Source organism: Ornithorhynchus anatinus, chromosome 16 (assembly GCF_004115215.2).
Source record: "Ornithorhynchus anatinus isolate Pmale09 chromosome 16, mOrnAna1.pri.v4, whole genome shotgun sequence".
NCBI lineage: Eukaryota > Metazoa > Chordata > Mammalia > Monotremata > Ornithorhynchidae > Ornithorhynchus > Ornithorhynchus anatinus.
In genome coordinates, this window is record NC_041743.1 from 5,475,696 (window position 1) to 5,500,283 (window position 24,588).

Below are 24,588 nucleotides of genomic sequence, written 5' to 3' on the forward strand. Positions count from 1 at the left end.
CTGCCTCTACCTCACTATCTCTTCGGGCATTTCTGAAATGATCCTCTTTAGCTCCTGTCAAACACATTCTCTCCTCTGCTCTTAAACCTGTGAAAGGTCGGGTAATGGAAGGTTGTTTAATAAGCCTGCTAATTGCGTTTGATCCAAACTTGCCCAGGGGAATGAAAACTCGAACACAATAAACTTGGATCAGCCAGCTTTTTCACAGATGAAGCCCTCCCAAGGCAAGCAACCTCAGCTAGTAATTTGGGCAAAGGTTTAGAACTGCAAGCATATGTATAGCTTAATCTCTGTAGCAACCATAATTTTAATTGACATAAAATAATCTAAAGACAAGCTGATTAGGCACCATGAAGGCTGAACAAAGAACTGTGGATAGAGAAACTTCAGGCCATTTCTGTCCCAACAAATGGCACTCTCTTCAATCATTTGAACGAACTGGACTTAGCTCAATCTTTCTTTGCAAGATGTTCTTGGAGCCTGAAAACATCAACAACAACAACAAAAATTCCAAAAGCTTTTGCTAATTAAAAAGTGTGTGTGTGCGGGACCGGGGGGAGAACGATGACCAATAATGTTATACATTATGTCAGTTAAATGCTCCCCCTTTTTTGGGGGGGGGGGAAGTAGAGACCAAAATCTTTCATAGAGTACATGATTCACACCATATTCCAGTAAATTGATGCCCGCAGAGAACTCTTCATTCATTTCTCTTGTGTGTAATGTTGTGGGAGCCTTAAACCAGTCATTCCTCTAAGAGACAAAAGAAGAAGAATTAACTAAAGCCAGGGTTGTTGCTTTTTATGATATGTGGTTTTGTTTTTAAGAGCAGGGGAGTGCACTGAGAATTGTGAAGTCAACAGACTGAAAAATCCTCAACTCTGTAACAAAAAGCAGATTTCTTTCCATATTTCTTCCAAGTTCTTATTTCACATGCAAGTCTGAGGTATAAAATATTCTTCGGACTCTTAAGGAAGCCGCAGTAGTTCTTGTTGTTTTGGGGTTTCCCGAAGAGAATCGTGTTCAGAATGTCACTTGGTTGCCAGAAGGTTTATTGTGCGGACTAAATAGCACAACCAAATAGACACCACCATCTCAGGATTATTATACATGTTATTTACTGGGGTTTCCCTGAAAAAAATTTTCAGAATTGTTTCCCCGTGAGTCACTGACCAAGTGATTGTTTTTATAAATATAAACTTTCCTTCAGCTGGTCAGATTTGGAATTCAGGCTTCTCGTCTTCTGCTCACTCTGGGTCTGCTGTGCCTTCATCTGTAAATGATCATGCCTGCAGCCAAACAGAGCGGTTTGAACCTGGCCGACTTCTTTTCCGCTTAAGAAATCAGCAGCTCAGCCAGACAAGTTCAGAGGGCTCTCTCTCGTAGGTATGCGTTGCAGGCTGCCATATGCTAATTACATTAACAAAATGCCTGCCTTTAAGTCTCAGCTTGAACTCTTGGAACATGGACATTTTTTTGCCCCCCCCAAAGATTTGCCCAAATCTTTGGGGGTGATTTTACATTGCCCAGTTGTAGTGTTGTGTTGCACTTGCCAACTTGATGGAATTTGCCCGACCTCCGGTCTCCTATGCCAAAAGAGGAACTATCATTACTCACCTTGGAACACCAGTGTCTTGGTGTCTTAATGGAAAAGTGAATATCAGGTGCGATAAAAGTTGACTGTTTTTCCCCCAATTCCCGCCTGCTCGGCATTGTTCAAGAGTATTCCCGGACCCCTTCCCGCACGCCTTTGCAGTGGCTCTAAGAAGCCTTGCCGAATGCGGCCGAGTCACTTTTAATTACCTCCTTCTACTGCTCTTGATTTTGAGCCCAACTGATGGCGCCAGAGGCTGAACCACAGTAAGATCTACAAGCCCCTGATTTGCCAGGCGGAATCTGCACAGCTTGTTATGCTTTCTCACAACATTTTTATGATGAGACTTAGCAAAGGATCCAGCCCAAAAGGGAGTGGGTAAGGAACTACGGGAAAACCTAGTTGACTCCATGCAGCCAAAAGGTTTACATTTTTGAGAATTAGCCACCAAACTCCATTTTCCACTGCCCACATGGATTTCAAAAGACGCTCACTTATACACCCACACTTACCCGCACTCCCTTCCTCTACAAATCCATCTAGGCACTTTTATATCTAATATATTTGGAAATGCTCTGCGTAATCATTTTTCCTGGAAAAAAGGCATTGTCCTAACCAATGAAATCCAAAATTCTTTGGGTCTTTCCTGTTTTCCTAGATTGGATTTCTTTATTTTCAGCTTTAGAGGTTCAGATGGAACAAATGTGCTCATTCCAATAACTCTAGCAGTAAGGCATAACTGCACTGTTGTTATGCCCATATTTCATAAATCCTTCTCCTTTGCCTAATGAGTCACCGTGTGAAGTGTTACCCTTTTAAAAAGTCTGAAATTTCGAGTCGCTCTGGTCTTCTTTTAAAAGTCACAGAAAAGAAGCAAAATACTTCCAAAATGGGGAATAGAAATGGCCAGGTAGACAGACACACTGATGGTCGATAGTATTTATTGAGTGCTTACTGTGTGAAGAGCACTGAAGTTCAATTCTCCTTTCAGGAAAGAAAAAAAAAAAACCAAAGCAGGATCTAGTTTCATCTTGTTGTAAAGGAGGGTGATGTCTCAAAATGGTACTGTGGAATATTTTATTATGTGGGGCTTTTTCATAAAAGGTAAATTAGCAGTGCTAAACAAAACAGTGTTTGCAGAATAAACTTTTTCAGAAAACTTTGGGTCCTGGTAACCTGACCGCTGCCCTCTTTCTGCCTTCTGAGAAGACTTGAGATATCTTTGGTAGTGAGATTGTTTTAAAAAGTTGTGAAAGTCACTTAACTTCTCAGTGTCTTGGTTTCCTCATCGCTAAAATGGGGGCGATAGATTGGGAAAATGACTGTCAGCCCTCCGAATCCTGCATCAACCTCATCGCTTAGTGCTCACTAAGTGCTGAACAAATGCCCCTGTATATTTTATAGATATAGTATATTTAAAGGTATACTATATTGTGTATGTATATTCTCACATATATTTATTGTACTTTCCAAGCGCTTAGTACCGTGCTCTGCACACATTAAGCGTTCCCAGAACACCGAAAGTCCAGACGCCCAAGGTGTATTCCCAAGCTTTGTAGCAGTCATGAATTTACAGAGTTCCAGGCTCCTCGCTGCTCTGATGCACCAACCTATCCTTCTACCCTTTGACCCCAGACCTGCCTATCTAGGCCCTAAGTGATTTTAACGCAGCTTGACTTGGGCTGTATTTATAAAGTATGGCTTTGAGGCCGGGCAAGAAATCAAGGTAGTGTGGGAAGCATCAGAAAATCAGCTCATGTAAAATGACATGAGGTTAGGTGGCATTCTTGCGCCACTCTGGTCCAAAGAAAGCATGCATAATGGGCACACATATCAATAAAATAGGTAATTTATCACATAATGGTACTACCACATTTTTAGATTGCTGGTTGGTCATGCACTGCTGGCTTTGCATCCCTGATCATAAGTGTCTGGGACAAAGCCAACTGTGCTGTCAGATGGATGTCACTAGACTATAAACTCACTTTGGGCAGCGAGCATGCCTACCAAATCTGTTATATTGTACTTCCCCAAGTGCTTAGTACAGTGCTCTTCACACAGGATGATTGGTTGATTGATGACCAGAACTCACCTTCTTAATGCGACTGCCCTGAAGTCACATGCTCCCTGATTCAAACAGGAAATTCCATCCCATCAAAAATAGAACAGTGGAATTAAAATGTGGATGCAAATTCTTTAATGGGGTCCAGATTAAGGAGCACAATAAAAGGTAATAGGAAGACACCAGAATAGCATAGTAATTGTACCGGGTTGCACAGCCTGACATGTGAGTTAACATCTCTCTGAATGGGTGATGAAAGGCATTTTTGGAGATGCTTTAGTATGGGGTGGCCTGCCGTTTAGTACGTGATCGAATCCTAGCATTGAGAGGAATCTAGAGAGGCAATGTTATCCACCCTCTCACCAAATTCTCATGCCAGTCCTCTGAGAATCACATGTAATTTTAAAGTCGAGAGGAAGAAATCCCATGACTTCCCTCCATCATCCATTCCAATGTTTAAGAACCTCACTGCTGGCTGGTGTTGAATTTCCCTCCTCAGGGTAACTGACTCTTCCCTAAGATGTACTCCTTCGAACTTATTATTTTTTTTTACCCTAAGACCTCTGCACCTTACTTCTCTTTTGATAGGCCTTATTTACTAAAGGTTTTAGATTAGAATGAATCACCCAGGATGTTTAGATAAATGCACTATTAGAAAACCTCTTTGAATAAACTAAGGAAATTCTGAAAATTAATGATTCTTTTAAATATTCAGAACATATACCTTGGGCCACGACCTTTGACTAAAAATGGGTCATCTGTCATCACCTTTTCCTGGTTTATAGTCTAATATGATTTGGGGGCTGGATTTCTTTCATTTTGCTCACTAGAATGGGCAATCAATTTTCAAAGATCATTTTCTGTGTAATTCAGATCAAGATTTTAGAGACATTGAAACACATTATACAATGTTTATTTTCCAAAAGTAGCACCAAATGGGAATCTCCGATTTTCTACCAACCCCTAGCAAATTTTCAGTCACCAGAATTGGGTGGAATTGAGTCAGTAGGGCCTGAGTTTATACTCAGTTTTAAGGCATTCATCAGCTGTGTGTCAATTTGGCCAAGTAGTCTTCCCCACTGAAGTCCAGATTGCAGTGGGTTCAACTGTTACATAAACTCAGGCTGACACTGCCTTGACACATAAATAGGAGAACTGCAGTTTTAGAGGTTATCCTCCCTGGAACACTGAATCAGTATTTTTCTAACACTAACTAAATCTACATAATCCTCCCTGAACAGTAGCTATGGTTCAGCCCTTTGAAATAAAAGTTAACCAGATGTCCATTCAGCTCATGTGGAGTGGTTTCCCAATAGCGGGAAACTTCTCCTATGTAGAGCAGGGACATCTCTTCTCTGGCTAAGCAGCGATAGAGTATGTTGACAGGAAATGTGCAGAATCTGTGTTCCTCCTAACAGTGCCCTGGAAGGGCCTGCTAATGCTGGAGGATGAGGGGTTGAGAGGGAGGGACCACGAGTGTATGAGACATCTGATTCAGACCAGTAGGATTCAAATGTTAGTGCAGGCGAGACTTTTATTTTTCCCTCTTGAGTTTGAGTTCTTGGGTGTGCATCTCCCGATTGGCCCTGGAATCTGTCTGACTCCATGCGGCCGTTGGAATATTGGCATCCCCTCCTACCCCTTTCGTCTTCCGCAAGACAGCCTAAAATCTGTGGTCTGTCTGGAGGTGCCTCAGGCCAGGCCATCAAGAGAGCAGGCAGCTGAGAGATCCCAAAATGGGATGTGTCAATCAGGCATCAGGGCTCTTAATTTAAGGCCCGGGGCGGGACCCTGGTACCATTGGTTTGGCATGAGCCCCTGTTAACCTTAACTTGGCACCTAGCTTTAGGTCTATCCCATGCAATTTCAAACCGAAAACATTCCATGAAAAAAAAAACCAACAACCCACCATCTGCTCCATGCATGACCCAGCCAGTGAAACACTTTCTGATGTTTACAGTGATATGCTGTTTATTGCATAGCTTTTAGTAGATAGTTCTTGTTTCAGAAAATTCAAGGCAGCAATCGTAATTGCAAGTAGAATTTACCCCATGTAGAGCTGTTGCCTCATGTAGCCTGCACATATCTGTCTATTCTAATAGGCTTTTAAGTGTTTTTAAGCCCATATCACAGTCTATCCTATACACTTATGCTGGGGTCTTAATGGAGAACTAAATAGCACAGTGAAGACAGAAACTACCCCCACCCCAAACTTTTGCAAGAATTCAAAGAGGAAGGTCATCACATGGGAATAATGAGGAACAAATGGAGACACCTGGGAGTACAAATAGCTGAGTACAAGCTTCTTCCCACAAGAGTACAGGAAAACTGTCTAGAAGCAGCCAAAGGGCAGAAAAGTATAGAGCTTCAGGAAGAGAATCTCTGTGTCCTAAAGGTGGAAAAAAAAATTTTACTTGGGGAAAATGCTCATCTGTCAACTACTTGTGGTTTTGAAAAGAGAGACAATAAAAGGGTTTTAAAAGGGTTGGGAGAGACATCAGAATATTCTCAAAGATAAGAAAATGACATTTTTGACACTAGGGTAGTGATTGAGTCTGAGCCATCCAGAAGGCCCTTATAGGCAATTCTGGGGGAAGACAATGATTTAGACTTATAAAATTCAAGGGGAACAGATGAATTTCACAATAAATAAGCCAAGCTGACTAATGGAGTAATCTCCGAGTGACAGAGGGGCCAGCCACAAGAATGGGCCGACGGTTATCCTTGTCTCAGCCAGTGAAAAAGTAGTTTGAAGGTCATATCGGGTTTTGCAGTTCTATCGTCAACAATTCAGAAAGAGGAATCCTGCAGGGTAATTGGGAAGAATCAGGTTAGGACAGTGAGTGGAGCAGTGATTTCCTGGATATGTTAATGCAAAAAGTGCAGAAGCAGCGTGGCTTAGTGGAAAGACCCCGGGTTTGGGAGTCAGAGGTCATGAGTTCTAATCCTGGCTCTGTCACTTGTCAGCTGCGTGACCTTGGGCAAGACACTTTACTTCTCTGTGCCTCAATTATCTCATCTGTAAAATGGGGGTGAAGACTGTGAGCCCCACGTGGGACAACCTGATTACTCTGTATCTAAGCCAGTGTTTACAACAGTGCTTGGCACAATACCAACATTATTATTATCATTAATAATAATAATTTTAAAAGCCTTCCATAGAAAATAGAATCCCAACTTCTCACAGTGAACCGTAGATTCACAGAATGGGAAGAGAATTGCAACAGGCCCAGCCCTCTCTCAAATGGCCCATCACTGTAAACACACCTCTTTCCTCCCTGCCTCATAAGACTGTAACTTTGTCATTATCCTTCACTGCATGGACCTGGGAGTCAGAAGGATCTGGGTTCTAATTCCAGCTCTCCCACTTGTCTGCTGTGTGACCATGGACAAGTCACTTAACTTCTGTGTGCCTCAGTTCCCTCATCTGTAAAATGGGGATTACAACTGTGAGTCCCATGTGGAACTTGGACTGTGTCCAACCTGATTAGCTTGTATCTACCCCAGCCCTTAGTACGGAGCCTGGCATATAGTAAGCGCTTAACAAATGCGGTAAAAAAAAACTCTCATTCAACCCACATATTCAGAATCACCAAAATCTGTCGGTTTTACCTTCATAACATCACTAAAATCTGTCCTTTCCTGTCCTTGCAAATTGCTACTATGCTGACCCAAGCACATATAACTGACCTTGAAAACTGCAACAGCCTCCATCCTGACCTACTTGCCTTCTGTCTCCCCCCGACTCTAGTCTTTACTTCAGTCTGCTGACTAGAACATTTTTCTAAAAAAAGTGCAGTTCACTTCTCTCCATCCTCAGTAACCTCCAGTGGCTGCCAATCCACTACTGCATCAAACTTAAACTCTTTACTGTCGGCTTTGAACCACTACTTTCCAAGGGCTTAGTACAGTGTTCTGCAAACAGTAAGTACTCAATAAATGGATTGAATGAATGAATGAATCTTCTCTTACCGTGCTGATTTCCTTCTACTACGCAGCTCGCACCCTTCACTGCTCCAATGTCAACCTATTGACAGTACCTTGATCTCATCTACCTCATGGCCAACCCCTTGCCTGATAGGGAACTATCCCCCTCTTCATATATGCTAGATCACCACTCTACTAACCTTCATAGCCTTATTAAAATCGCCTCTTCTCCAAAGGGCTTCCCTGACTTAAGCCCTCCATTTCCCTACTCCCTCTGCCTTTTGTGTTGCCAAAGCACTTGGATCTTATCCTTTAAGCACTTGATATTCACCCCATCCTCAAGCCCCTAGCACTTATGTATGTAGCCATAATTTATCTTAATGTCTGTTTCCCCTCTGGATTGTAAATTTCGGGGTGGGGGGGCAAGGAACGTTTCTACCAACTCTAGAGAAGCAGAGTGGCCTAATGAATAGATCAAAGGCCTGGAAGTCAGAAGGACCTGAGTTCTAATCCCAACTCTGCCACTCTCTGTTGTGTGATTCTTGGGCAAGTCACTTAACTGCTCTGTGTCTCAGTTACCTCACCTGTAAAATGGGGATTGACTGTGAACTCCATGTGGGACATGGACTATGTCCAACCTGAATAACTTGTATCTACCCCAACGCTTAGGGGTCCCTGGCACATAGCGAGCACTTAACAGATACCATTAAAAAACAAATCAAAAAACTCTTTTGTATCATACTCTCCCAAGGACGTAACATGTTCAGAGCCCTGTAGTAAGCACTCATTAAATACCACTGATTGACTGAATTTCTTCCTCCTTCCGGTTCATTCAGTTGCAGCTGAACTCTAAGTTTCACTTATTGTGCCATTTCAGTGTAGTCACACTGCTTATTAGTATAGTAATTGCATTATGGAATGACTCACATTTTTCAGACTCTCCCATTCTATTTTGTTTGTGTGTATTTCTTCTAGATGGTATGTTCCTCCTGCTAATGGGCTGATTGCTAGGCCCAAGTTGATGACATCCAGGCAGGATCTGGGTTCTTTTAACCTTTCCAATTCAGCAATGGCTCTCTGTGCTATGTGATTATTTTTGTAGCATTCAAGTTTTTTAGATGATTACTTAAATGGATAAGCAATTGAGTGTAAAGAAATATTTTTGTTGCTAGAAAGCCTAACCCTGGACCTTTAAGATTTATTTGAATTCATGGGTGAATACCTAAGATGGCACCATCATATCTCACTTCAGTTGCTTGGAATGATATGCTTATGTGAGCCTTTTTGCAAGGAATAAAATGGGGTCCCCTGCCCAATATTGGTTTTGAATAGTGTGTTCAAGAAAAGGGGGTTCAAAGAGAAAAAAGTCACAGGCCATTTAGACCAAATAGTAGAGCACGATGCAGTGCTTTATACTTGTGGACACCTAGAATTCTCCACCCTCTCATTAATCAGAGCCGTGCTACATAGAAGGCTCATCTGATCAATAAATCAGTCATTCGTATTTTTTGAGCACTTGCTGTGTGCAGATCACTGAACTAAGCATTTGGGAGAGCACAGTACAACAGAGTTGGTAGACACGTTCCCTGTCAACAACGTGCTTACAGTCTAGAGGTTCTTTTGTTCAGTTAAATTCCGGCCTTGTGTTGGGCTACAATGGGCAAGACCACTTAAGCAAAATGCATGTGTCTTTACATGGAGCTTAGCAGCTTCTGAACAATGTAGCATAATGCTATAAAAAAAAGGAGGGCAAGTCATATCATTTCCAATTGAAATAACACCAGAAACTTTACGTAGGTCGGATGGAGTTACCCAAGGTGAACTTGAGCTCAGATACTGAGGCTTCCAAAGACAAGAGAATTATTAACATTTTTATCCTGTTCAGAGATTTTGTTGCATCTGTTATCATTCTTTAAATCATTATCTTTCTTGGAACACCTGAGATCTGTCTTTACAATAATAATAATAATAATAATTATGGTATTTTCTAAGCACTTACTTTGTGCCAGGCACTGTACTAAGCACTGGGGTGGGCAAGCAAATCGGGCTGGACATAGTCTCTGGCCCACTTGGGGCTCACAGTCTCAATCCCCATTTTACAGAGGAGGTAATCGAGGAACAGAGAAGGGAAAGTGACTTGCCCAAGGTCACACAGCAAGCAGACAAGTGGAGGAGCTGGAATTAGAATCCATGACCTTCTGACTCCTAGGCCCATGCTCTCTCCACTATGCCACGCTACTTTCCAATATTCAGAATACTTAGAAGTAATAAGGTTGTTTCTGATCAGACCTGTTCTCTCGTTTGTTCCCTCAGCTCATATTTTAATGTTAGCAAAGAGGATTTACTGGCAGAAACATGTCCGAAGTTTGGTTTTACACTTTCTCAAATTTTTAAAAGATTTTCTGCAGCAAGTCTTTCATTCAACTGTCCACCTCAGGCCATAGAAGGCCTAACTTAATGATTCTCAACACTCCTTGTTGTGTAATTAATCAGCCAGTATCTCTTGAACTAGGGTTGAGACAAGCTTCGAGTTTTCCTTTAATATTTGCAAACTGACAGTGGTTCCGCCCCACTCAAAACAAAATTCGATTATGGAAAAGTTGTTGTTTGGAGTAAAATTATTTAGGGATTGGCCCTGGCTACTAAAACTTCCCTCTTCTTTGTTGGGGCTGTTATGTCTGTCAGCATTTTCAGTATAATCTCTTTTAGAAGTGCACACTTAAAAAAAGAAAGTCCTCAGCCTGAAACATGATATACCAGGTCTCAACCCAAGAGATTTTTTTACATGTTTTCAGATAATAAGTTCAGTTGGTTTTGAGTTAATAGGGAGGAAAAATATATAATGTGCCATTTTAGGATATCTTTTTTGTGTCATAATCATATGAGATGGAAAAATCATTTTTAAAGCAGTGACAACAAGTAAGATGGGAGTGCCTGAAATACCCGTCTGGAGGAGACAGTTTTGTGCATTACATTTTGAAATGGGATGTCACGGGCCATCTTGGTCTTGCAGGATGGACTCAGCTGGGTTCTGTGGAGCTTTGCCTGTCTTTAAAGCTGGGGTCAAAGGGTACCCACCTCTTGGCTGCTGGGGCCGAAAGGCTTTACTGACAAATTCCGATCATTCGATTTCCCAGATGAGTGTACAGCCAAAGAAGACTAACACAATAAACAGCGCGGTTCACCAAAAGAGATTGTGATCCACTGGTGTATTGTGGTTTCGCAGGACTCGAGTGTACATTATCTGGCCATCTAAAATTACCCCTCCATGCACAGCTGCGTGATACTGGACTTCATTCTCCTGAATGATCCCATATAGGCCACTTACTTCAGGAATGCACTATTGAACTTAAAGCTGTCACGACAGATCTCACTAGGAATAGAACATGAATGAATGTTCCCTAAGTCTTTTGTCTTTCTCTTTTCAGTAAATCTGTCCATAGTGTTAAGTTTGGGGGGCTGTAATTTAACAATTGCAGTTGCTTTCCAAGGTGAAAATCGATTCACTGATGTTTTTGTATTTCTAAGTTGGCTGTCTATTATTAAATTTTTTTCCTTCCATATGAACTTGCCTTTTTTGCATTCTCCCAACATTAGTCAGTCTTTTGCAGGGGTGTTTTGGCTCTCAGCCCTTTACACATAGCCAAATGCTTTATAAATCATGTTTATTATTTCTCAGAATGTAGGTCAGTAGTGTCCCCATTTTTTTATAGTGAAGAAACTGAGGCCCAGCCATTTGCTCTGAGCTGTACTGTGAATCAGTGGCAGATGTGGAATGCCTCAAAGACCCCATACTTACTCACTTCCCCAAATCTAGAATCAAATTGGGGAGAAGCAAAGGTTTTTGTAGAAATATATGGTCTGGTGAAGTCCCTTTCTACATGTTTGGTCCCCAGGTCGAAGAGTCTTCATATGGCCGAGAGACTCTTCCCTAATGAAGGTTGTGGGTTCTAATCCCGGCTCTGCCACCTGTCAGCTGTGTGACTTTGGGCAAGTCACTCAACTTCTCTGTGCCTCAGTTACCTCATCTGTAAAATGGGGATTAAGACTGTGAGCCCCATGTAGGACAACCTGATGACCTTGTATCTACCCCAGCACTTAGAACAGTGCTTGGTACATAGTAAGCACTTAACAAAAGCCAACATTATTATTAATAATAATTATATTATTATAATATTATATTATTATTATTATTAATGAAGGGGCTCTAAGGCCTCTGTTTTCACTTTGCCACCAGCTTCTGAAGAGCTTTTCTTACCGGCCAACTAAGTTCAGCCATTAGAGGAGTTAAAGAACAGAAGGAAAAAGGAAGTGCTCATTTCTGTATTCCTTACATGCATTCAGGGACTTCTCAAATTGAAAAATAGTCAATTTAAAGGTTTCAAATATGAATAGCAGTGTGAGGTGGGGGGTATGTGTGTGTCTGTGAAGTCAAGTGCTATAAACATTTTTTTCCAAAGCATTAATTTTACTCAGTTCTCACAATCACATTTTATCCACCGAGATTTTAATTGCAGTACTTTGCCTTTCTTGAATTTTTTTTTGTTTGTTTCAAAAACTATTTAAATGGAAAGTAACATTTTGTTTCAGTACAAAATGTACCCGTCTGGTCAGTTGTCCATACTACAAACGTGAAGTATGTAGTTAATTATTAGGGGTTTAAAAATGTATATTTTCAGCACAGAGATCTCAGTCATTTTGCTATTTTGTTGAAGTAATGAGCTGGACCTTCAGCTCTGTGAAAGTGACTTCGTTTAGGCAAGGGGCTCCAATTATGGCGGGGGGGGGGGGAGGGGAGAGGAATTAAAGTTTTCAGGGTTTTAAATAACATCTCATTGGATACCGGAAATAGAGGGCCTTAGTTTCTCCCCAGCCACATACCTGCTCCTTCCCTCTTGGGAGAGGAGTGGTTTGCTCACTCAAACAGGCCCACCAAAGGAGATATGGCTATGTATGACTTCCTCAGTGTCACCGTCGGAAAGGCCATTTGTTAGTCAGTGCCCCTTCCAGTCACATCTGAGATGACGATACCCAACTCAGCATACCGCCTTAGAATAATTGAGCCAAGTGCAAGGGATAGGAGGAAGGAAATGGTTCAAGTCTGGAGCACAGGGTTCCTGCTGTGTGAAATCACTTGTAGGAGCTATTAAAATGCCATCTTCATCTCCCACCCCCTTCTCCCCTTCCTCTCTGTCCCTCCCTCTCTGTCTCGCTCCCCGCCCCCCACGACCCCCAAGTCGGCTGTTAGTCTTATCGAGGAAAAGAAATAATGTAGTCCTGTGTTTCTTGGCAAACGAAGCACAGTTTCCCTTTAGGGGCTTCAAATCCAAAAGCACAAGGCTTTAAATCTTGCTGATTTGTGCTTTTCCTGAAAGGCTATGTGTGTGTATTATAAAATTGGAAACAGCACTGCCAAAAGAAGAACAATGAGAGTTGAGAACCAAAATCAAGAGAGAAAAATCATTGCTCCTAAATCAGGTGTGTTGGAGCCCACCGAAAAATGAACCTCCAAGAGGAACAGGAAATCTGTTTGGGGGTTAGAAGTGAGGGGAAGGAGTGGATTAGAAAGTGTTCTTTATATCCAGCTCCAAAGGAGATAATCCAGTGTCACTGGGGCATGTTTATCGATAGGCTAGTCAGTCTCACTAGTGGTCAGATGCGGGTTAAGTATTGTGAAATATTCTGTTTGTGTCATTTTTACCAAACCCTTGGAAAATTGTCAGTCAATTTTTCACTTCCTTCCCACCCGGTCTGGGCCTCCAGAACCGCAGATATAGGGGGAAGAGAATCAGTAAATGCAATCAGGAGCTCTGGTGCATTTCAATACTACTACTGCTAATCAAAACACCTTCTCCCAAAGTGGCTCATTCTCGTCACGGGCAACTTCCAGGGTACTGTTCATGAGAGAAAACAATTTTTGAGAAAAATCATCCAATAATCAGCAGTGGTAGGTGATTCCTTTTGCAAGAGAAAATAAAATAGGCAAGTTTTCAAGAACCATATTCTTCTCCCCTCCCCAATGGAACTTGTGGCACTGGAGTAAGGAAAAACCCCAGATAGAGCAGTCGGGTGTTAATTCAGACTGCATGATTCACCACTTACTTACTCATCTTGCTATAAAGATTCTTGTTGGTGAGTTTGCTTTGGTTATTTATCTAAAATTGCTAGCATTTTTTAAAAAGTAACTTGCCCCTCTGATATCAGGAACAATGGACAGTGCCTCAACAGTTTAACATTAATGATTGAATTGATGGCCAAATGTGCCCCTCTCCCCTCCCCCCAACACACATATCGTCCTCCCCTACACACACCCCCACACCTCCACACACACACACACCCCCACACTTTATTCAGTACAGACTGGTCTGATTTCTATAAATGATTTACACTGCTGGCTTCTAGTGTTGTTTTTGGCTTTCTGCTCTGAAGGCTGGCCAGCCATTGTGTAACCAGATTCTGTCTGAATCCCTTCAAGGCTAATTGCCTCTCTACTTTCAGGCAAACCCTTTTGATTTTCATTTATTTGCCCTCTCGGTTTTTTTTTAATTCTCCCCAATCTGGTTTATCTTTATCTATTAGTCTAAAATAAGGAATAGTAGAAGATGCCTTTGACCTCCAGCTATAAGTTGTCCATTTTGGTCTGTGGCTATAATTGGGTTGGGGGTGGCTTTAAGCCAACTCGGGAATTGTAAAACTTCTCAAATTCTCAGCAGAACTTGTTTGGTAAACAACCATGCTTTTCTCCTTTATGTCTCTTTAGTTTGGTTCGGATTTTTTTTTTCTTTGCTCATCTAGCAGTCTGTTCAGAAAAACACGAAGTAGTTCTTGGCATTGACTCAAGCCCAGCATTGCAAGGAAGGTATTTAAAAATCCTTTAAGAGCGGGCTATTTGGATAAGCATCACTGAATAGTGAAATGGCTGCACACATTTCTCATGACTGGGGAGGACTATTTTCACAAACTTCCATGGAAATATTTCTGGACGATTTATGTGGCTCTTTTCCCTGAGCCCATTTATTTGCTTTGTATCAGACATTTCAGAACAGAGCGTTTTTACAAAGCATTTTTATGAGCCTGGTTATGAGTTCTGCAAAACCCATATAACCGGATCCCTATCGCCTATAACCTTTGCCCTATTTTCCGTTAAGAGTGCAAGATTTTCCTATAATCAGCTTCACTCTGTGACCCGGGAGAAAAACAAAAAAAGCAGCTGAAGCGTCTTAAAAGTTGATCAACTAATCCAAGCCATTAAGCTATTTTGAAAGCACTTAGTGGTGGTATTCTAGTGATGACTTTCAAACTTCTTCTAAAAATACCCTGTACCAAAATGGTGCTCGTGTTGTAGGAATCTCAATAAAAATGTCTTGCACCTGAAGATTGCCTTCTTCTAAGAACCTCACAATGCATTACAGTCTTACCTAACCTACCCTCTGAAAAGTAGCTTTCTCCCCAGAAAAAGCAGGTCAAACTTCATAAGTCTGTACCTAAAGCTTAATCATTAGGAGTATTCATTGAGCACATAATATGAGCACATAAAGATGCATGCAGTCCTGGCCTTTGAGGTTCTTCTTGAAGGATAATGGGCACACTAAGCAGATCCAAATAACTGAATATGAAATAGATAAATGAGTGAGCGAATAGATACAGAGGGTAAATAGAAGTGAAGAGATTAATTGCATAGTGCTGAGGTGGCTGATGTACTGACATATCTAGAGACCTCGGAGGATTAAGCAGCCCAAACATATGACCCTTTATTCAAGAAGATTCCAAAGCTTCCCTTAGACAACCCGTCTAAAAATGATTATTGTGGTATTTGTTAAACACTTCGTATGTGCCAAACACTGCACTAAGCCCAGGAGTAGATGTAGTATATGCAGATTGGATGCCAAAGCAGCGTGGCTCAGTGGAAAGAACCTGGGCTGGGGAGTCAGAGGTCATAGGTTCAAATCCCCGCTCTGCCACTTGTCAGCTGTGTGACTGTGGGCAAGTCACTTCACTTCTCTGTGCCTCAGTTACCTCATCTGTAAAATGGGAGTGAAGACTGTGAGCCTCTCGTGGGACAACCTGATTACCCTGTGTCTACCCCAGCACTTAGAACAGTGCTCTGCACATAGTAAGCACTTAACAAATACCAACATTATTAAATAGGAGGGAGAATAGGTATTTAATCCCCATTTTCCAGATGAGGAAATTTAGGCACAAAGAAGTTAAATGACTTGCCCAAGTGCACACAGCAGGCAGATGGCAGAGTCAGGATTAGAACCCAGGCCCCCCAACTCCCAGGCCTATGCCTTTTCCACTAGGCCATAATAACTCTGCCCCCAAGAAATTCTCATTTTCAATTTAACCCTAGACCATCCTGCTGTAATTCCAGCCTACTTTTCATGTTAAATGAAGGAAAGCTGGTGTCCATTCTCCAAATAATTCATATTACTCAGGTTTCATTTCCCTGAGTTAAACCACCCATATTTCTTCTCTTATTCTCATCAGTGTCATCTTCCAGCTCTCCAGTCATTCCCTTTGTTCTCCTTAGAAACCTCATCGAATTATTTGGCCTCTTTAGATGTAGTGACAGGACTGGACAATAGACTTCTGTTAAAGGTCTGACTAATGATGAATATAATGGGAGGACTACCTCAGGGTTCTTACTGGTCAAACTCCAAACTCCTTGTTATGTTGGGTTTTTTTTTAGCAACTGCCATCCACAGCTGATGCTAATTCAGTTTGTAATCCACTACAACCCTTGGCTTTTTTTTTTGGTGTTGTGTGAGGGGGGTGTAGGTAATGGTATTTGTTAAACACTATGTGCAAGCACTGTACTAAGCACTAGAGTCGATATAAGATAATTAGGTTGAACACAGTCCCTCTCCCACATGGGACTCACAGTCTTAATCTGCATTTTACAGATGAGGTAACTGAGGCACAGAGAAGTGAAGCGACTTGCCCAAGATCACACAACAGACAAGTGCAGTGGTGGAATTAGAGCCCAGGTCCTCTGACTCCCAGCCCAGTGCTCTTTCACTGGGCCTCACTGCTTCTCATAAGTGGTTTTTACTGATTTCCTCTCCCGTAGCTAGATGTTTGCCATCTTATATTTGGACAATATTTTCTTCCTCTACTTGGCCACTTGACCTTGATTATTCCATTGTTCAGTCCTTGCAATTGAAAAGAAAGGGATGTGTTGTCCCCATCTCCTCACCACCAATTGGACCACCCAGTAAGTGACCATTGAGGATGTGGCTTTCGGAGTTGATAGACATCTATCCAGTGTCATCCAGACTTTCTCTTAAAGCACATGCGAAATGAGAGGCAGCTCTCCATCTTGGGACAGAAATCTTACATGTGGATTAGCGAGTATAGGAAGTGAATAGAAAAAAAGAGAGGAAAATCCACCCCAATTAACAATCGAATCAAGTATAAGGTCTGTTTTTCACTCTGTTCCCTAGCATATAAAGGCTTCATGTAACAAGACTGTGATTGTTATATATTTTCCTGTAGTGAACACAGGGCATTGTCAGTGAACAAAAAAAGTTAAGGATGATGATCTAAGTGTTATTTAAATCCCAGGGTCTTTCCTTAGCAATAGTAATCGTGCATCATGGCCCCACTAGCCTTCCCAGAGATTGTTAGCTCCTTGAGGGCCATGTCTTTAACTTTGGGGGCAGTCAATTGTAAGCTGTCACACAGTGTCACACACAGACAACATCAAACCATGGATGTAATGCAGTCTGAAAGTGGCCCAGCCTGGAGCTTTCGGAAGCATTCGTGTTGCCATTTTGGTTGATCTTTCTGGCCAGTTTTGTGATATGAGTGGACTAATCCTCTTCTCTGTTTTCCCAGGATAAAACTACCTGGTGATCATGGTGGGGTGGTGGAGAAGAGCTTGAGCTTTAGCTTTTTTTCCCTCAGCTTTGTTTATTTCTTCAGACCTAAGAGCTGTTTCAGGTTCCTCGAACAGCAGCTGTTCCTAGCACTTTTAAATATGACTGGAATCCTTGGAGATTTTTCTTCTTCATTTAATATGCAGGTCTCCACATGGGATTTTTGAGCAAGCATTATCTCCAGGGCACTTTGAGCTTTGACATTTTCTGCCAGACAAAACCTTGGTTTATTGAACTTGGTGGTAAAATGCATGCATACTCTCTCGGTAGAAACCAACAGCCTTTCTCATCTTATTGTACTATTATTCAATTAGTTTATTGATTTGTTTCAATTCAAAAAAGCTGCTTCTGCAAATTAGGGTTATTTTTACATACCACACAAATCTAATTGTCAGATGGTAAATTCCTCGCTGGTTTGGATACCGCCTTCTTTCTCCATGTTAGATATCCATTGATGCTCGTAGATTTTAATTGCAATAAGGTGAATAAAGTTGTCACAGCTACTTCTACATTATTTGGCAAATACAGTTTGGAAAACTATGCTCTGGGACTTAAAAACTGCTTACTTCAACTTGGGATAATGACATTTAATATGCATTTCATTTCCATACCAATTTATAAACCGAAAAACAAATATCAAACTGAATGTGTGAAAATAAGAGTATTGGCATTTTGTTTTGGTGATGGTTTGCTGCTCATAAAGTGTGAAAACTCAAAATTGGCGTTTCATAAAAGCTATTAGCTGAAATAGAATTGCAACTGCCTCTTTTTCATAATTTTTTTTTAAAAATCAAATGGTCCCATTTGAATTATATCAGTGAAAGAACTTATTCTCCTTCAGTTACTAAAGATTTGAAGATGCTTTTACCTTTCAAGCCTCATTAATTCAATTGTATATATTGAATGCATACTGTATGCAGAGCACTGTACTAAATGCTTGGGGGAGTACAATATAAATACACACATTGTCTGCGCACAATGAGCTTACAGTCTCCCTTATCAAAATTACCCTTAGTTTTTATATTTACATGAGTTAGAGCACTCATTTTACTCAGATTTATTTAGGGACTTTTCTTTTGAAAAGTTCTTTTCTTTTCTTATATATATATGATTCAGAGAACTGTGGGAAGTAGGGAGAGTGACATAAGAAATGTGGTGGCCCCAGACTCACCTGCCATTAGACATTTCAAGCAATTGTGGCAAGTTCTTGCTCACAGACTCTTACAGCCTCTCTTATAAGAACCTAAAACCTTAAAGAGGAGGAGGTAGGGATGGGGGGGTACTGGCCCAGATTTTTATTTTCTTAACTGAGTTTTCAAAATGAAGCAGTGCAATTTTTAGAAGCGCCTACAAAGGATGGAGCAATTTTGATTTACAGGGGAAAAAACAGTAAGTTGTAATATGGATTTCTAAAGCAACTTGACGATGTTGGATTTGTTTTTGGTGAATTACTTGAAGCTAAGTGAAAGCTGTTTAGAAAAAAATGAGCAACATGGAGCCAAATCTATTATATTTTTCAAAAAGAGATTGACTCCTGCAGTATTATCCTCATTCTGTAAACATCACCAATGAACCTGCACATAAAAGGTTAAATGTTTGCAGACCATTCCCCTTTGCCTCAAAGATCAGAGACAAATTACTATTTTTATTTTACATTCCCTTGATGAGGATAATGATAAACATCTGTCACTTCTCTGCTTAGCCAGCAAAGAATCTTTTTGCAATCCTGTAATTTAAACAAAAAAAAATACATAGTCATATACAGTATATACACAGCAAAAGGAGGCGATAGAGGATTTGGTTAGATCTCGGGGGTAGGGAAAAGAGCATTTGCTGTCTGCAATTATTTAGTTAAAAGAAAAATTCCATAGATGTACAATTTTCTCCATTCATCTTGGGCATTTTAGAAGGGGAAATTACTGCTTGTTTCTGTCTCAAACCCCCCAAAAATGTTCACTCCGAATTTTGTGACTCTCCACCATGTGTAGAACATTAACCAAATGATTACGGTTTGCACGTGACTGGGTGTCTACTAGAGTTCCAGAATCCAGAACAGAACTTCAAGTTGATTTCCTTCTGTTACCTTGGTAAATACCCTCTTCAAGAATTCTGTGATGATTGTTGATTATTAGATCTGCATTCTCTATTGCCTCAGTTCAAAATGTCCAGTAACAAATTCATTTCAGAAGCATAGCCTAAACAAATATGAATTTGAAGGAGGACAAAACCATCTGTGAATGCCATGAAGGTTTGGGATATTACCGGGAGATGTAGAAAAGCATTTGTTTAATGCTTACTATGTGCCAGGCACTGTACTAAGCACTGGGGTGGCTACAAAATATTCAGGTTGGACACAATCCCTGTCCTGCAGGAGGCTCACCATCTCAATCCCCATTTTACAGATGAGGCAACTGAGGCACAGAGAAGTGAAATGACTTGTTCAAGGTCACACAGCAGACAAATGGCAGAACTGGGGTTAGAACCCACATCCCCTGACTCCCAAGCCCCTGATCTATCCCCTAGGCCATGCTGCTTCTCAGGAATCTACCACTCCCCTTGGCAGGGGACTCTGAGGCCACAATAGCAGATTCCCCAGAAGCTGAGTTGAGCAATCTAGAATTTCCCTCATCATCATCATCATCATAAATGATATTTATTGAGCACTTACTGTGCACAGAGCACTGTACTCAGCACTGGGGACAGTACAGTATAACAGAGCTCAGAAACATGTTCCCTGCCCACAAAAAGGCTGACAGTCTAGAGAGGGAGACAGCTGTATGCGCAGAAATGTTCTCATTGCTGGTATTTTAAAATGTTTCAGAACAAATAAAGGGGCAAAATGTAGAGCAATCCCCCTGAAACTCCCTGGAAGCAAGTGCTGTTTCTTGTCGTTGATCTGAGTAATATATCTTTCACACTTGCCTATTCATTTAATAATGAGAATGGTTTTATGTTCTTCATTTGCCACTTCCATTAAATAATGTATTTGATGAAATAATAGCAGATCAAATTGTACGCATATTCTCGGAAGAGTATTTTCATAATGCCAGGAAGTGATTTCCCATCTTTTAGTTTTTAGTTCTGTTTAATGGAACTTTTTCAAATACTATTGCGTAACCAGCTATCTTTTATTGTATCAGTATAGCACTTTGTGGTAATGATAGTTCAATCTGATTTACAGGCTAGGTCTTTTGTTCTCCGTTGATTTCCACATTAGACCAACTGGTCAGCAGTAGCTAATAAAGATGTTGCTGGAGCCCAACTCCTGTAACATAAAACAAATTAATTCCCTCCGTTTCCATAGGGTAGAAAAGACAAATGATTCTCTGCTCATTTTTGAATAAATACCTTCTTTAGGCTGGAGGTCTCTTTTGTTTCATTCAAAATATAATCAATTGTAAGTGAATCTTTTGGGATGGAGCCAACTCTTTGTGGTCATGGCAGAATTCAGAGGTAAAAACAATGAAAACCAGAAAGAAAATAAAAAGGGCAAATGATCCGCATTCATTCAGTCATATCTAATGAACACTTACTGTGTGCAGAGCACTGTACTAAGTGGTCAGAGGAGTACAGTACAGCAAAGTTGGTAGATATAGTCTCTGCCCATAAGAAGCTTACAGTGTAGAGGACTGTTATCTTACTAAAGAACCAGTTACTATCCATAAGCTGTAGATGGACCTCAGGTTGGCAAGGAACATGTCAACCAGTGCTCTTGCACTGCATTCTCCCAAGTGTTTGGTGCAGTGCTTTGCACACGGTAAGCACTCAAGTAGATTCCATTAATTGATAGAAATAAAATTGGTCAGCATGTTGGGACATTTGCCCCTTGCAGACAAGGGCCTAAAATTATCAACACACTCTTCACTGTGAGATTCATCACTGGGTAAGAGTTAGGGTTCTTCTTTTGCATTCAAAAAGGAGACAGGTAAGAGGACTCATATTTTGCTTTATTCCTGGTTAGGCCGAAAGTGATGAGAGCGGCCAGACCGAAAACTTTTCCATGGACCCCCAGCTGGAAAGACAGGTGGAGACCATCCGCAACCTCGTCGAATCCTACATGTCTATTATCAACAAGTGTATCCGAGATCTGATTCCCAAGACAATAATGCACCTTATGATCAATAATGTAAGTGAGAGCAAGATACCACTTCTTTTCTTTTTGTTTCACCTCGGTTCCGTTGCTAACTACATTCCTCTTAATGTGTGTGTTATCGATCAGCCGTATTTATCGAGTATTTACGGTATGCAGGGAACAGTACCAAGCACTTGGGAGAGTAGAACACAATCGTGTAATAGACACATTCCCTGCCCATAGCGAGCTTACAGCTAGAGGGGGAGACAGATATTAATATAAATAAATATGTTACGGATACGTATTTAAGTCCTGTGGAGCTTGGGCAGGGGGCTAAATAAAGGGAGCAAGTTAGGGCAACGAAGAAGGGAGTGAGAAAAGAAGAAATGAGGGCTTAGTCAGCGAAGGTTTCTTAGAGGAGACACACCTTCATTAAGAATTTGAAGGTGGTCAGAGTAATTGTCAAATATGAAGAGGGAGGCTGTTCCAGGTCAGCGGCAAGATAGATGAGATCGAGGTACAGTGAGTAGGTAAGCATTAGAGGAACAAAGTGTGCGGCCTGGCTTATAGTTGGAGAGCAGCTAGGTGAGGTAGAAGGGGGCAAGGAGATTGAGTGCTTTAGAGCCCACGGTAAAGAGTGTCTGTTTGATGTGGTGTTGGATGGGCCGTCGATGGAGGGCCTTGAGGAGCAGGGAAACCTGGCCTGAACGTTTCTGTAGAAAAATGATCCAGGCAGCAGAGTGAAGTATGGACCGGGGTGGAGCGAGACTGGAGGCAGGGAGGCCAGCAAGAAGGTTGATAGAGTAATCAAGACGGGATAGGATAAATGCTTGGATTAACACGGTAGCAGTATGGATTTTAGCAATGTTTTGAAGGTTGAACTGACAGCATTTAGTTACAGATTGAATATGTGGGTTGAAGGGGAGGGAGGATTCAAGGATAACGCCAAAGTTACAGGCCTGTGAGATGGGAATGCCGGTTGTGCTGTCTGGAGTGATGTGTCATGTTTTCTTGTCATTTGAAATTATCATCAGAATTCAGACCTTCCAGTGGCTTCAGAAGTAATGGTGTTTATTAAGTGCCTACTGAATTCAGTGGCCTAAACCCTTGGGCTAGTACAATGGAAGGATATGACACATTCTCAGCCCACGAGAGGCTTACACTCTACTGGGTGAGGCCACTATCACAACTGCTAATGCCACACCATAGCCCTCATATGAATTCACTCACATCCAACATTCTCCAAAATAAAAACTACTGGGCTTTTCTGCATCTTTTAGGAGATGCTAAAATGGCTCTGCTGGATAAGAAAAAAGGAGCCGCTAGGCCCGGCAGCATTGTAGTAGGTCCTCTAGGCAAGGCCAGCCTCCGCTTAGCAAATGCCATCAAGAGCCTCTGACTGTGCCCTGTCCCCTAAACGAATGTTAAAGCCTTGAGCTGAACTGACATCGGGCACCTAGAAAAGCTTTTCCCCCACTCTACTGCTGGGCCTGAAAAAAGTCAGAGACATCCCCACCAGGTCAGAGTCAGTAATCTACCCCTAGTCTATAAATGGTGAGGGGAAAAATCTATAATGTGTAGCATACCTTTCCTTTTCTTGTGTATTTGTGGCAATCAGAATTTAATGGCTGCATTGTGTAGTCTGGTTCTGTTCATTTATAGCTCTCCTTTTAAGGCGCTAACAATGACCTGAGTTTTGTTTTGCGAAATCACCCTTTCGTTAGGCGGGACTTTCCAGATCTTGATAAACCATGCGCCAAGCATTTCTGTTACGAACAATCATGTGGGTCAAATCTATTTTTTAAGTGTTGAAATAATGAAAAATATTGTTCTTTGTGAATCAGAGAGTATACTAATTGCTCTTATAAATGCAGGGTTATAAATAAACACAGTAACAAGTTACAGGTACATAGTAAACACGTTTATAAGAAGTTTGAAACAAACTGCCTACTTCATTTTTATATTTCCTTTTTTCAAAAGCCGTTTTTTTTTTTTCACCCTCAGTATAGCCATTCATCCGAGAGAAGCAATCGTGGGTCATTAGCAACCTCTGGTTCTCCAGCTGGACAGCCCCAGTTTCTGTTATTTATTCAGCTAGTCTTACAACCTTGAATGCGCACAATGTCTGGAAGCTGGAGAGAGACAGGATATGGAGCAGCCAAACCGTAGACTAGAAACTAGGGGTCCGTAAATTCAAAACCCAGTTCTGCCTCCGGTGAGCTGTGGGATTTGGGAAAATCCACTTAACCCTTCTCCGAACTTTGGTTACCCCCCTCCGATATGGGCTCAACTCTGTCCTAGGAGGGTGGGAGAGCTCTAAAGCAAGGCCAGGGATGAAAGTAAAAATTTCTCGTATAGAATGGCACGCAAGCGTTCCCAGAGTGGGCTGGGAGAGAGGTAGCAGAGACCAGCAGGGGCAAACGGGAAAAAGCCAGGACGTAGGCATTGGCTGGGGGCATTGCATCTCCTGCGTCACCCAGCCCATGTGGGCTTGAGGACCCGCTGTCACCAACTGGGTTCGAACAGGGCACCCTGCGGCCTCCATTATGATGGCAAAATCACTTTCAAACCCAAACTGCCATTCTAGCAATCTTTGGTTTAGCGGAGCCGAGTTCCAACCTGATCCGGTTTCTTTTCACTCCTAATATAAATACCTGTAAAGCCCTCGAAAAGAATTAAAAGAGGTGGACCAAAATAATAGCCTCATAAAACTTTACTTCAATCAGAACAGCGCCCTGTATTGTAGTTTGGTGATGCTATCGGTCCGTCGCTTGCTACTGATCCAGAGTTTGGAGGCACGTCAGCAATCACGGTGAAGGCATTGAAGACCTTCCCATTCCCCCTTTTAACTACAGCCCTAATAATACTTTCCTCTGCCATATAGAGTGTATTCATTACACCCCTAGGAAACAGCACTTCCCTTCTGTCCCTGAGAAAGGCGAGTTTGGCAGAAATTCAACACCGAATACATTTGTCCCTCTCCTTGCGCCTTCCATTGCCTCTGTAAGACAAACTTCCCCACAAAGCACAACTCTCAAAACTACCATTTATA

General features: G+C 41.6%; 1 protein-coding gene across 7 annotated transcripts in view; it reads left to right on the forward strand.

Annotated features, from left to right (window-relative positions):
• The window catches only part of DNM3 (dynamin 3), a 328,780-nt gene that overhangs the window by 268,449 nt on the left and 35,743 nt on the right, over window positions 1–24,588 (forward strand). For all 7 annotated transcript variants that reach the window (XM_029081396.2, XM_029081391.2, XM_029081392.2 and 4 more), the window contains one exon: window positions 21,426–21,590. In XM_029081396.2, coding sequence (XP_028937229.1) covers window positions 21,426–21,590 — 165 coding nt within the window. The remainder of the gene's footprint in view (window positions 1–21,425; window positions 21,591–24,588) is intronic.